The sequence below is a fragment of the Bos mutus genome, chromosome 15 (genome assembly GCF_027580195.1).
Source record: "Bos mutus isolate GX-2022 chromosome 15, NWIPB_WYAK_1.1, whole genome shotgun sequence".
NCBI classification, from domain to species: Eukaryota; Metazoa; Chordata; class Mammalia; order Artiodactyla; family Bovidae; genus Bos; species Bos mutus.
Window position 1 is genome coordinate 43,547,176 of NC_091631.1, and position 14,191 is coordinate 43,561,366.

Sequence of the window (14,191 nt, forward strand, 5' to 3'; positions counted from 1 at the left end):
AAGCTGGAATCAAGATTGCCGGGAGAAATATCAATAACCTCAGATATGCAGATGACACCACCCTTATGGCAGAAAGTGAAGAGGAACTCAAAAGCCTCTTGATGAAAGTGAAAGTGGAGAGTGAAAAGTTGGCTTAAAGCTCAAAATTCAGAAAACGAAGATCATGGCATCCGGTCCTACCACTTCATGGGAAATAGATGGGAAACAGTGGAAACAGTGCAGACTTTATTTTTCTGGGCTCCAAAATCACTACAGATGGTGACTGCAGCCATGAAATTAAAAGACGCTTACTCCTTGGAAGGAAAGTTATAACCAACCTAGATAGCATATTCAAAAGCAGAGACATTACTTTGCCAACAAAGGTTCGTCTAGTCAAGGCTATGGTTTTTCCAGTGGTCACGTATGGATGTGAGAGTTGGACTATGAAGAAGGCTGAGTGCCGAAGAATTGATGCTTTTGAACTGTGGTGTTGGAGAAGACTCTTGCAAATCCCTTGGACTGCAAGGAGATCCAGCCAGTCCATTTTGAAGGAGATCAGTCCTGGGATTTCTTTTGGAAGGAATGATGCTAAAGCCGAAACTCCAGTACTTTGGCCACCTCATGTGAAGAGTTGACCCATTGGAAAAGACTCTGATGCTGGGAGGGATTGGGGGCAGGAGGAGAAGGGGACGACAGAGGATGAGATGGCTGGATGGCATCACTGACTCGATGGACGTGAGTCTGAGTGAATTCTGGGAGTTGGTGAGGGACAGGGAGGCCTGGCGTGCTGTGATTCATGGGGTCACAAAGAGTCGGACACGATTGAGCGACTGATCTGATCTGATCTGATAGTCTCCCAGGATTGAACCAGGAAGGAAGAAAATATGAGCAGACCATTTACCAGTAATGTTATTGAATCAATACTCAAAAAAAAAAAAAACACTCCCAACAAACAAAAATCCAGGACCAGATGGCTTCACAGGTGAATTCTACCACATGTTTAGAGAACACTTAGCATCTATCCTTCTGAAGCTATTTCAAAAAATTGTAGAAGAATCACTTTTGTGAGGCCAATGTCACCCTGATACCAAAACCAGGCAAAGATATCACAAAAAAAGAAAATTAAAAGTCAGTATCACTGATGAATCTAGATACAAAAATCCTAAACAAATTATTAGCTAACCAAAGCCAACAATACATTAATAGGATCATACACCATGATCAAATGGATTTATCCCAGGGATGCAAGCACAGCTCGATATCTGAAAGTCAATCAGTGTGATATACCACAGTAACAAATTGAAGAATAAAAACTATAAGGTCATCTCAACAGATGCAGAAAAGGTTTTCACAAAATTCAACATCCATGTATGATTTTTTTAAAATGGATGTTGAATTTTCCAGAAAGTGGAGAACACACTTCAACACAATAAGGGCCATATATGATCATCCCACAGATAACATCATGCGTTAACAGTGAAAAACTGAAAGCATTTCTTCTGAGATTAGGAATAAGAGAAGGATGTCCACTCTTGCCACTTTTATTCAACATAGAATGGAAAGTCTTAGCTCTAGCTAACCAGAAAAGAAAAATAAATAAATAAAATAAAAGGAACCAAAATTAGAAAAGAAGACATAAAACTGTCACTGTTTATAAATGACATGATACTATACATGTGTGCATTCATGCTAAGTGGCTTCAATCGTGTCCAACTCTTTGTGATCCTATGGACTGCAGCCTGCCAGGCTCCTCTGTCCATGGGATTCTCCAGGCAAGAATACTGGAATGGATTACCATATACCTCCTCCAGCAGATCTTTCTGATTGAGGGATCGAAACCACATCACTTATATCTCCTGCATTGGCAGGCAGGTTCTTTACCACTAGTACCGCCTGGGAAGCTCATGATACTATGCGTTGAAAATACTATGCATTGAAAATCCACTAGAAAACTACTAGAGCTCATCAGTGAATTTCATAAAGTTGATGGATACAAAATTAATACAAAGAAATCTGTTGCATTTCTATAAACTAATAAGAGCTAGCAGAAAGAAATTAAAGAAACAATCCCATTGATAATTGCGTCAGAAAGAATAAATTACCTAAGAAGAAACATATCTAAGAGGTAAAACACATATACTTGGAAACCTATAAGACACTAATAAAAGAAATAAAAGATTATACAGTCAAATGGACAGATATATCATGTTCACTTTTAGAAAAATTAATTTTATTAAAATGACCATACTATCCATACAATCTAAAGATTTAATAGAATCCTTATCAAATTACAAATGGTATTTTTCACAGAACTAAAAAAATTCTAAAATATGTGTGAAAATACAAAATACAACAGACAAAATAGTCTTACAAAAGAAGAACACAACTAGAGATATTACTCTCCCTAATTTCAAACTATAATACAAAGCTACAGTAACCAAAACAATATAGTACAGGCACAAAAACAGACACATAGGTCAATGGAATAGAATAGAGAGTCCAGACATAAACTTACACACTTACAGTTAACTAATTTATGATGAAGGATACAAAACTATGCAATAGAGAAAAGACAGTCTCTTCAATAAGTAGTGTTGGGAAAACTGGTCAGCTATATGTAAAATAGTGAAATTAGAACATTTTCTCATACCATATAAAAAATAAACTCAAAATGGATTCAAGACTTAAATGTAAGGTAGGTAGGTTTAGTCGCTAATTTGTGTCCAACTCTTGTGACCCCATGGACTGTAGCGCATCAGGCTCCTCTATCCATGGGATTTCCCAGGCAATAATACTGGAGTGGGTTGCCATTTCCTTCTCCAGGGATCTTCCCAACCCAGGGACCTAACCTAGGTCTCCTGCAATGCAAGCAGACTCTTTACGGACTGAGCTATCAGAGAAGCCCCAGAAATCATAAAACTCCTAGAAGAAAAAAATATGAAGAACATTCTTTGACATAAACTATAGCAATATATTTTGAGTCTGTCTCCTAAGGCAAAGGAATCAAAAAACAAAAATAAACAAATGAGACCTAATTTAAACTTGAAAGTTTTGCACAGCAAAGGAAACCATCACAACATGAAAAGACAACCTACTGAATGGGAGCAAATATTTGTAAATGATATCACTGATGAGTTAATATTTAAAATATACATATAGCTGATGCAACTCAATATCAAAGAAACCAATCACCCAATTAAAAAATGGGCAGAAGGAGTGAAAGTGTAAGTCTCTCAGTTGTGTCCAACTCTTTGCAACCCCACGGATTGCAGCCCGCCAGACTTCTCTGTCCATGGAATTCTCCAGGCAAGAATACTGGAGTGGGTTGCCAATCCCTTCTCCAAAGGATCTTCCTGACCTAGGGTTGAACCCATGTCTCCCACACTGCAGACAGATTCTTTGCCATCTGAGCCACCAGAGAAGCTCAGGCAGAAGGCCTAAACAGACATTTTACCAAAGAGGATATACAGATGGCCAACAGGCACACGAAAAGATGCTCACTACTACTAATCATTGAGAAATGCAAATCAAAATCATGAGGTATCATCTCACATCTGACAGAATGCCTGTCATAAAAAAAAAAACACAAATAACAAAGTTGGCAAGGATATGGAGAAAAAGAAACCCTTGTACACTGTTGGTAAGAATGTAAATTGGTGCAATCATTCTAGAAAACACTAAGGAGGTTCTTCAAAAAACTAAAAACTAGAAATATTATATGATCCAGCAATTCTACTCCTAGGTATATATCTTAAGAAAATGAAAACATTAATTCAAAAAGATACATATACCCCAATGTTCATAGCAGCATTAATTATAGGCGTCAAGATATGGACACAACCTAAAAGTCCTTTTAACAGATAAATGGATAAAGAAGATGGAGTATGTATATATGGGCTTCCCTGGTAGCTCAGATGATGAAGAATTCACCTGCAATGCAGGAAACCATGGTTCAGTCTTGGGTTAGGAAGATACCTTAGAGAAAGGAATGGTTACCCACTCCAGTATCCTTCAAAATTCAGGCTTAAATTGAAGAAAGTAGGGAAATCCACTAGACCTATTAGATATGACCTAAATCAAATCCCTTATGATTATACACTGGAGGGGACAAATAGATTCAAGAGATTAGAATCTAATCTAATTGGTAGATAGAATGCTGAAGAACTATAGACAGAGGTTCATAGCATTGTACAGGAAGTGGTGACCAAAACCAAGGAAAAGAAATGCAAGAAGGCAAAGTGGTTGTCTGAGCCTTACAAACAGCTGAGAAAAGAAGGGCAAAGGAGAAAGGAAGAGATATACCCAACTGAATGCAGAGTTGCAGAGAATAGCAAGGAGACATAATAAAGCCTTCTTAAGTGAACAATGCAAAGAAAGATAGGAAAACAATAGAATGAGAAAGATTAGAGATCTCTTCAAGAAAACTGGAGATACCAAGGTTACATTTCAAGCAAAGTTATGCACAATAAAGGACAGAAATGGAAAGGACTTAACAGAAGCAGAAGAGATTAAGAAGAGGTGCCAAGAACAGAGAAAAACTATACCAAAAAGGGTCTTAATGACCCAGATAACCACAATACTCACTTAAAACCAGACATGCTGGAGTGTGAAGTCAAGTGGACCTAAACAGAACATTACTACTAAAAAACTAGTGGAGGTGATGGAATTCCAGCTGAGCTATTTAAAATCCTAAAAGATGATGCTGCTACAGTGTTGCAGTCAATATGTCAGTGAATATGGAAAACTCAGCAGCTGCCACTGGACTGGGAAAGGTCAGTTTTCATTCCAATCCCAAAGAAAGGCAATGCCAAAGACTGTTCAAAAATTACCATATAATTGCACTCATTTTACCTGCTAGGAAGGGAATGCCCCAAATCTTTCAAGCTAGGCTTCAACAGTACATGAATCAAGAACTTTTAAATGTACAAGTTGGATTTAGAAAAGAACCAGAGATCAAATTGCCAACATATACAGGATCATAGGAAAAGCAAGGGGATTCCAGAAAAAGTATCTACTTCTGCTTCACTGACTACCTAAAGCCTTTGACTGTGGATCACAACAAACCATGGAAAATTCTTAAAGAGATAGGAATACCAGACCACCTTACTGGTCTCCTGAGAAACATGTATGCAGGTCAAAAAGCAAAGGTTAGAATCAATGAATGTAGCCATGAAATTAAAAGATGCTTGCTCCTTGGAAGAAAAGCTATAACAAACTTAGGCAAAATATTAAAAAAGAGAGACATCACTTTGCCAACAAACGTCTGTTTAGTCAAAGCTATGGTTTTTTCAGTAGTCATGTATGGATGTGAGAGCTGGATCATGGAGTCCGAGTGCCAAAGATTTGATGCTTTCAAACTTTGGTGCTGGAGAAGACTCTTTAGAGTCCTTTTGACTGCAACAAGATCAAACCAGTCAATCTGAAAGGAAATCAACCCTGAATATTCAGTGTAAGGACTGATGCTGAAGCTGAAACTCCAATACTTTGGCTACATGATGCAAAGAGCTGATTCACTGGAAAAGACTCTGATGCCAGGAAAGGTTGAGGGGAGGAGGAGAAGCGGGTGACAGAGGATGAGATGGTTGGATGGCATAATGGACTCAATGGACATGAGTTTGAGCAACCACGGGAGAGAGTGAAGGACAGGGAAGCCTGGCATGCTGCAGTCCATGGACTCGCAAAGAGTCACGGAGCGACTGAACTGATGCAGAGTACATCGTATGAAATGCCAGGTGGAATGACTCAAGCTGGAATCAAGATTTCTGGGAGAAATATCAACAATCTCAAATATGAAGATGATACCATTCTAACAGCAGAAAGCAAAGCGGAACTAAAGAGCCTCTTGATGAAAGTTAAAGAGGGGAATGAAAAAGTTGGCTAAAATCTCCAACATTCAAGAAAACTAAGATCATGGCATCTGGTTCCATCACCTCATGGCAAACAGATGGAGAAAAAGTGGAAACAGTGACAGATTTTATCTTCTTGGGCTCCAGAATCACTGTGGATGGTAACTGCAGCCCAGAATTAAACGACACTTACTCTTTGGGAAAAAAGCCATGACAAACCTAGACAGCATATTAAAAAGCAGATCTTTGCCAACAAAAGTCTGTATCGTCAAAGCTATGGGTTTTCAAGTAGTCAGGTTCAGATGTGAGAGTTGGACCATAAAGAATGCTGAGCACCAAAGAATTGATACTTTCAAATTGTGCTGAAGAAGACTCTTGAGAGTCTCTTGGTTTGCAAAGAGATCAAACCAGTCAATTCTAAAGGAAATCAACGCTGAATATTCATTGGAAGGACTGATGCTGAAGCTCCAATACTTTGTCCACCTGATGCAAGTTCAGTTCAGTCGCTCAGTCATGTTCAACTCTGCGACCCCATCGACTGCAGCACACCAGGCCTCCCTGCCCATCACCAACTCCCAGAGTTTACTCAAACTCATTCCATTGAGTTGATGATGCCATCCAACCATCTCATCCTCTGTTGTCCCCTTCTCCTCCCACCTTCAATCTTTCCCAGCATCAAGGTCTTTTCCAATGAGTCAGCTCTTTGCATCAGGTGGCCAAAGTATTAGAGTTTCAGCTTCAACATCAGTCCTTCCAGTGAATATTCAGGACCTGATGCAAAGAGCCTACTCATTGGAAAAGACCCTATGCTGGAAAAGATTGAAAGCAAAAGGAGAAGGCAGCAGAGAATGAGATGGTTAGATAACATCACTGACTCAATGGACATGAATTTGAGCAAACTCGGATATAGTGAAGGACAGAAGAACTTAGCATGCTGCAGTCCATGGGGTGGTAGAAAGTCAGACATGACTTAGTGACTGAACAAAACAAATCAATAATTACCTTAAATGTCATTGCACTAAATTCTCCAATCAAAAGGTATAGCATGGTAGATAAGATTCTAAAAAAAAAGAAAAGAGCCTATAATATGCTGCCTACAACACTTTAGGGTAAAGGACACACAAAGAATATAAAAACAGATTCTCACTAAGATGTTATCTATTGAATAGTTTTACATAGCCATCTTCCATAAAAAAGAAGGATATGCTTTTCAATTTCACAACTCTGGTACTAAATATTAACAAAGATGGCAAAAATAAAGAAAAACACAAACTAATCTCATTTACAAATACAGATGCAAAAATAACAACTGCAATATAAGCAAATAAAAGTATGAAGTACATTAAAACAAGACTATACCATGACTAATGTGTTTATTTCATTATTTAATTTGAGAAACAAAAACCAATAAGATATACCATTAACTAAAATACAATTTATCATAGAAACTCCTAATAAAATATAACTAGAATATTTTTAACGATTAAAAATATCTTAAATCAATAGTCAATATAATATTTAATGGTGAAATACTAAACAAACACAATTCCATAAACTAAAAACTACATAAAATACTTGCTATTACCTGTTTTCCCCAATATTATTCTTGACATTCTAGGCAGTGTATTAAAAGAAGTGGTGAAAAAAAGGAACAAATAACTGCCCCAAAAGAGGAGAAAACACATCAGCTGAAATATGACTAGACCTAACAAGCTTGACAAAAAGGGAAGTTATAAAATGAGCCAGCAAAATGCAATATCATCCCTAAATATAGTAACAAAAAGAGAGTAGTATGAAAAATATAACATTCACAAATAAAAAATTAAATATTATAGAGGAAATATTAAAAGAAATGTGCTGAATCTATATGTAAGAAACAAAACATTGTTCAGAAACATAAAAGAATTGATTGAATAAGTTATTTGGAATGGAAAGATTCAACATTAAAAAGATTTTAGCTACCCTATAGTTTTATAATCTTTTAAAAAATCACTTTGCAATTTTAGTTAACAACTTCTAAATCTAAGGTAAATTTTACAGAAGTATACAAGCACCTTAAGAAAAATTTTGAATGAGGTCTTGCAATACTGTTCAAAAATACTATAAAGCTACAGTGATTAACACAGCCTAGCACTTTAGAAGTTTAGATAGAAAGATAAATGGAAAAGAGCTAAAAAATGAGAGTGGCTGCAAATATGCAATCCATATATAATAAAAGAGGTTATTTCAAGTCAGATGGGATAACATGGGTTATTTAATAAATGATACAGAGATATTTGGTTAACTGCTTAAGAAAAAAAATTTTACATTATCCATCAAAATATATCCAAGAGGAATGAAAGGGTTAAGTGTATAAAAATATAGTCAAAGAATTGGAAGAAAATACAGTAGAATATAATTTTAGATTGGGAGAAACCTTTCTAAACAAACCCCAAACAGAAAAAAAAAAAAAAAAAGAAAAAGTAAAAAAGAGCATTAAAACAGGGAGGAAAAGATTTGACGACAAAACCATACAGTAAAGAAAATTACAAAATACACAAATATGACAAAGAAAGGCCAGTACCACTAAAGAGTCTTATGAAACCATAAGAACTAAACAAATCCTTTACAGGAAAAATGGGCTAACAACATAAACAGACAATATACAAAGGAAGAGATATTTAATCCAAATGAATTTATGTAAAACTTCTCATTATCAGTCAATATCAAATGAGTTCAAAATATATCAGCAACAATGTTATATTCCCCTATCAAACTGGCAAAGAATGTTTAAAATAATCATAGATGGCAAGGAAATACTTGCTAGTGAGAGCACAGAACCCCATATTCTATCTGAAGGGCTACGTGGCAATATGAACAAAAAGTCTTTCCAAAAAGAACACATCCTTCAACTCAGTAATTTCACTTTTTCAGAATATATCTATATCCTAAGAAAATAATTACTAAATAACACTGAAAATACTAAAAAGTTAGCCATATTCAAGGTTTTCTTTATAATGACAAATAATAAAACCTTAAATATTGAATAACAGTCTCAGTCAAATTATAAGAACCTCACTTTATATCATATTTGCTGCAAATAAAAGTAATATTTTAGAAGACAACCTAATTATAGGGAAATTCATAATATATCATTAAGTGGGAAAAGTAAATTACAAAAAATTGTAAAAGGATGATTCGAATTTTAAGGGAAAATAATTCTAAGGCATATGCACACATTAAAATGGAAAGGATATACACTATAATATAGGTAGAATTAAAGGACAATTATATTTTCCTTTAGGTGTGTTTATATTCTTTTTATAATACATATGAATTTTATAATGAGGGGAAAATAATGAAATATATAAATATACATTGCTAAGATACACTAAACCATAGTAGTATGGTTTTCATTTCTTTTCCCTTTTTTAAAAAAATTATTTTGTGGCCACACTGCATAGCAGGCAGGACCTTAGTTCCCCAAACAGGGATAGAACTCGACACCCTCGCAGTAGAGGAATGGAGGGCTAACCATTGAAACACCACGAAATGCCCCAGGTGTGTTTTTCTTGGAGATAGTATTTAAATCACCCTAAATTTTCTGAATAATTAGAACCAATTTTGGTGACTAATAACTGACTTGATCTCACCTACAATAAAAGTGTGTGTTGAGTTTTAGTAGTGGCTCAATCAAACTACTTGAATGCTATTTGAACTAAATTTTTTTGTTTTTTTTATCATATTTTTGGAATCTTTTCATACGATTATGCTGACAAAATATAAAGATGTAAAAACAGACACTGATGTAGAGTAAATCAAAATGAAAAATTTGGTAAGAATCTTATCTTCTATGCCCATAAAAACAGCAGCACACAAACAAAAGTTCACATTTTACAAACAGAATCCAGAAAAACAAAAAGTTAAAGAATTTGAAAAGCCTGAGTTTGCATGTTTCACTTTTGAGATTTTGACTACATAAAGCTAGTACAGTTTTGCATTTTTGAATCAAAAATAAAGAAATATAGAAAGTGGGATTGGAAAGATAACCCAAATCATAAAAACTTGATGCTGAATCATAACATAATAAAATGTTAGCTTCCACGTTACTGAGAGAAAACAAGACCCCCATCATTCACACTGGCAAAAGCTTGCCTTTGCATAAACCATTTCTGTACTCACTGTCATAAAACCAATGACTTTGGAAAGGGAAGAAAACAGAGAATGACGTGCAAAGTAGCACACACCATGTTATTGCAGCTGGATAAAGAATATGTCACTAATGAGGTTCTACACGTCAGTTATAAATTGAGTTTCTTTTTCTTTTCCAAAATAGCAAATAGCCTTTATGAGTTCAAAACAGAAGCAGTGAAATTCAAAAATACTACCCACTTTCCACTTGATTTTGATACTGCATTAGTTAATAGAATGTTATTAATTATTCCTTGGAAAAGATATGACTACTCTTTCTCTTCATTTGAGTTGAATATAACATGTCTGAATACTAGGCAATATTCTGTAATAAATTCAAAATAAAATTTTCATCAGATAGTTATCACCAAATGTTCATCTTAAATGAGACATTATCCATGGGAAAATTCACCTGAAGTCATTTGATAAATTCAGAAAACTAATGTAATTGAGTTCTCAAATTGTCAGTTTAAGTGACAGAGTGATAGATAGAGCAATGACTATCTGTAAGGGATGACTGAGAAAAGTAATTAATGACAACAGATTCTATCCACAATAACAAAAGCTACTTCAGTACTTCATACAGTACTTCCTCTCCATAAAAGAATCAACAAGAGGGAGCTGGGCAAAAAGTATAACTGCTTAACTGATAGGGCAGGTTAATTTTGTAATGGATTGGGACTGCCCACCTCTTAATTTGTTTCAAAATAATAATGCCAATCAATTATCTTTAAAATAAGGATGCTCATCCTCAGCCAGGTCAGAGATCATGAAATGTTAAGTTCTGTGAAATCTATTTGAGATTAATTAACCTAAGATCCTATGGGCAGTTAATAACAAGCACAACTTTCCCTCATGAGGGTTTCCTTAAGTGCAAGCCGTTTAAAAGCTTTACACATACTAATTCTCTTAATGAGCCTTGGTAGGTACTTTTGTTGTGTGTGCTCAGTCGTGTCCGACTCTTTGTGACCCCGTGGATTGTAGACCGCCAGGCTCCTCTGTCCATAGAATTTTCCAAGCAAGAACAATGGAGTAGGTTATCATATTCTCCACCAGGGGATCTTCCTGATCCAAGGGTTGAACCTGCATCTCCAGCATCTCCTGCATTGGCAGGCGTATTCTTTACCACTGCACCACTTGGGAAGCCCAAGTACTTTTATTATCCTCATTTTAGATACAAGGAATTCAAAACATTGAAACCTTCAGTGACATGCCCCAAGTCACTCATCTAGTAAGTTGACAGAGCCAGAATTTGAACAGGGAACCAGGCCTCAGAATCCAGTCATAAATATAAATAGCACATTCTATAAACTCCTTTGTTATAGTTACTACCCCCTGATCATTTTTGACCAGAAAAAAATTCAAATTAGTGATTTGGATTCATCAATTAAGCTACTATAATTTCAAAAGGAAGGACTAAAATTATCTTTATTTAATTTGTTCATTTTTGACATAACATTGTTTTCATACTTTTTTGTTCAGCAAATGAAACTATGGGCTTCCCTGGTAGCTCAGCTGGTAAAGAATCTGCCTGCAATGCAAGAGACCCTGGTTCAATCCCTGGGTCGGGAAGATTCCTGGAGGAGGGTATGACAACCCACTCCAATATTCTTGCCTGGAGAACCCCAATGAACAGAAGAGCCTGGCAGGCAAAGGGTCAGACACAACTGAGTGACTAAGCACTGCACAGCTAAAGCTACTGTTTTCCTTCTGTGCCAAGGAGGAGACTAATGAAGTAGTGTGTCCTGTAAGTTATATGTTTATAGACTGTAAAAAGGGAAAAATTTCATTCTATAAACATTACAAAAGAATAAAAGTTCAGGAACACATTGTATATTTACCCTCTTAAATATAAATATTAGAAGTAAGAATTTAATGTTGGGGTACAGAAGATAAGCAGATGTGTTGTGGTGCAAAATAACATTTCTACATTGATATGTTTGATATTTTGTATACTGTACCTTTAATTTCTCCAAGAAGTTCACTGGTATTTAATCTTTCCATTTTTTCCTTCCAATCTTTTGAAAGTAGTTTTTCCATGCAGGAGGAATCTATTTAAATAAAAAAGTAGTAGTATTAAAAATATTATACATGTTTTAGATAAGTATTAAAATATTACAAATATAGAAGTCTATGGAGTTAATGGAGAAATTCTATCATTCAAAAATGATCAAAGATTTTTTTGCCGCTTTAACCAAGGATATAGACAAGTATATTATTCTATCTATTATAAAATACCACAACTAAATTTTTTTTTGCTGGAAAATTATTTACAATATTCCCAGGAGAAAAAAAGACAATGCTCAATAATCTTATCTTGGTATTATAATTTTGGCTAATTAATATTCAGCCAGCATTTATCATTTCTTTAGACTAATAGGACAGAACAAGGAGCTTTTTTCTACAAGCTTAGGTTTAGATATTATTCCTTTTAATTCAGGTGACTTTTTTTTAAGTCCAAGCAAAATTTGTGTGCTGTTCAAGGAAGAATGACAAATTTTCAAGTGAGAAGAGAAGAATCAACCTGTAACTCCTTGTTCCTTAAGAAATACATAGATGGCAACTTTTGTAAAATATTCATTTACAGTAAAATACAAAGAAAATAAACAAGATATTCTCTGTCTCCCAGTAATAGAAACAGTTAAAACCTTTATATAAATAGAGATGCGTGATCTTTTCAAGAAGATCCTTATTTAAACGCTATTTGACCTACTGCATTTCTAAACAGCATACTAGATTTTGGAAGTTATTACACTTGTTTCTATAAGATTCATAAAGCTTACAGAAGTTTACATTTTAGAGTGTTCTAATAATTATCAAATTTTTATCAATGAGTTATTTTTTCTCTGATCAGGTAGATTTGAAACTAGAGCTACTGCTTATAACTACTTACATGCATCTTATAAGTCTCAAATTTTAATAAACAGGCCACGTTTCCAAAAGGGAGAGCAGATTTAAATACTCAATCCTTAGTGCAAAGCATACTCCCATTATACTTTAACATTCCAAGTGTCAAAATTCTGATAACCTCTTTTTAAAATTATATTTAAAAACTTATTTCAACTCCAAATGTTTTTTCTCTCCCATATCAGTACCTATCTCTTTAGCATTTTCCCTTTCATTTTTTCTCCAACTTCTAAGTCCTCCTTGAATTTTTCAGAATGACAGTAAGGTTAAGATGGATCTAAAGGGTTTCAGAAACTTGATAAGCTTAGGCAAAGACAGTGAGCCCCTGGGTAAGAGATGAGAAAACCACTGCATGGTTAGAACATATTGGTGAAAACAATTAACATTTGTCCATGAAATGATCAGTCAATCAAGAAATGGATGGAATCCAGATCAGTGTGTTGGTAAACGGCTGATGAAGAACTAGCTATCACAGGAGCCAAAGTTCTTTCTAAAAAGAAGTCAGCTTGATTCTATTAAGTGAAAGCTCCTTGCTCCTCCCCTTACTTCTTCCCTTCTTTCCTTTCCTCCTTTTCTTCCAGGCTTTCCTATTAATTATTTTCTTTTAAACAAATGATCTACCACTTTGATTAAAAATTGAATTCTAAGTGATCTGCCAAGAGGGTCTCTATGCATATGCATACGTTCAGTTTGCATTTAATTTTCAAAATAGTCTCTTGGATTTTAATTCAGAAACAAGGTATATACTTTGTTCTGTACATATTTTGTATCTAGGCAAAAGTCATAGAAAAGATAATGTTAGGTGTGAGGGTCAAGAAGGAATTCTTCAAAGTCATGCCTCTCAGAGATTCAGTTCAGTTCAGTCGCTCGGTCATGTCCGACTCTTTGCGACCCCATGAATCACAGCACGCCAGGCCTCCGTGTCCATCACCAACTCCCGGAGTTCACTCAAACTCATGTCCATCAAGTCGGTGATGCCATCCATCCATCTCATCCTCTGTTGTCCCCTTCTCCTCCTGCCACCAATCCCTCCCAGCAGCAGGGTCTTTTCCAATGAGTCAACTCTTCACATGAGGTGGCCAAAGTATTGGAGTTTCAGCTTTAGCACCAGTCCTTCCAATGAACACCCAGGACTGATTTCCTTTAGAACAGACTGGTTGGATCCCCTTGCAGTCCAAGGGACTTTCAAGGGTCTTCTCCAACACGACAGTTCAAAAGCATCAATTCTTTGGCACTCAGCTTTCTTCACAGTCCAACTCTCACATCCATACATGACCACAGGAAAAACC

The 14,191-nt window shown here is 35.6% G+C and overlaps 1 protein-coding gene across 32 annotated transcripts in view; it reads right to left on the reverse strand.

Moving 5' to 3' along the window:
* Positions 1 to 14,191, reverse strand: part of SOX6 (SRY-box transcription factor 6) — a 719,303-nt gene that overhangs the window by 291,169 nt on the left and 413,943 nt on the right. For all 32 annotated transcript variants that reach the window (XM_070384013.1, XM_070383997.1, XM_070384007.1 and 29 more), the window contains one exon: positions 11,957 to 12,046. In XM_070384013.1, coding sequence (XP_070240114.1) covers positions 11,957 to 12,046 — 90 coding nt within the window. The remainder of the gene's footprint in view (positions 1 to 11,956; positions 12,047 to 14,191) is intronic.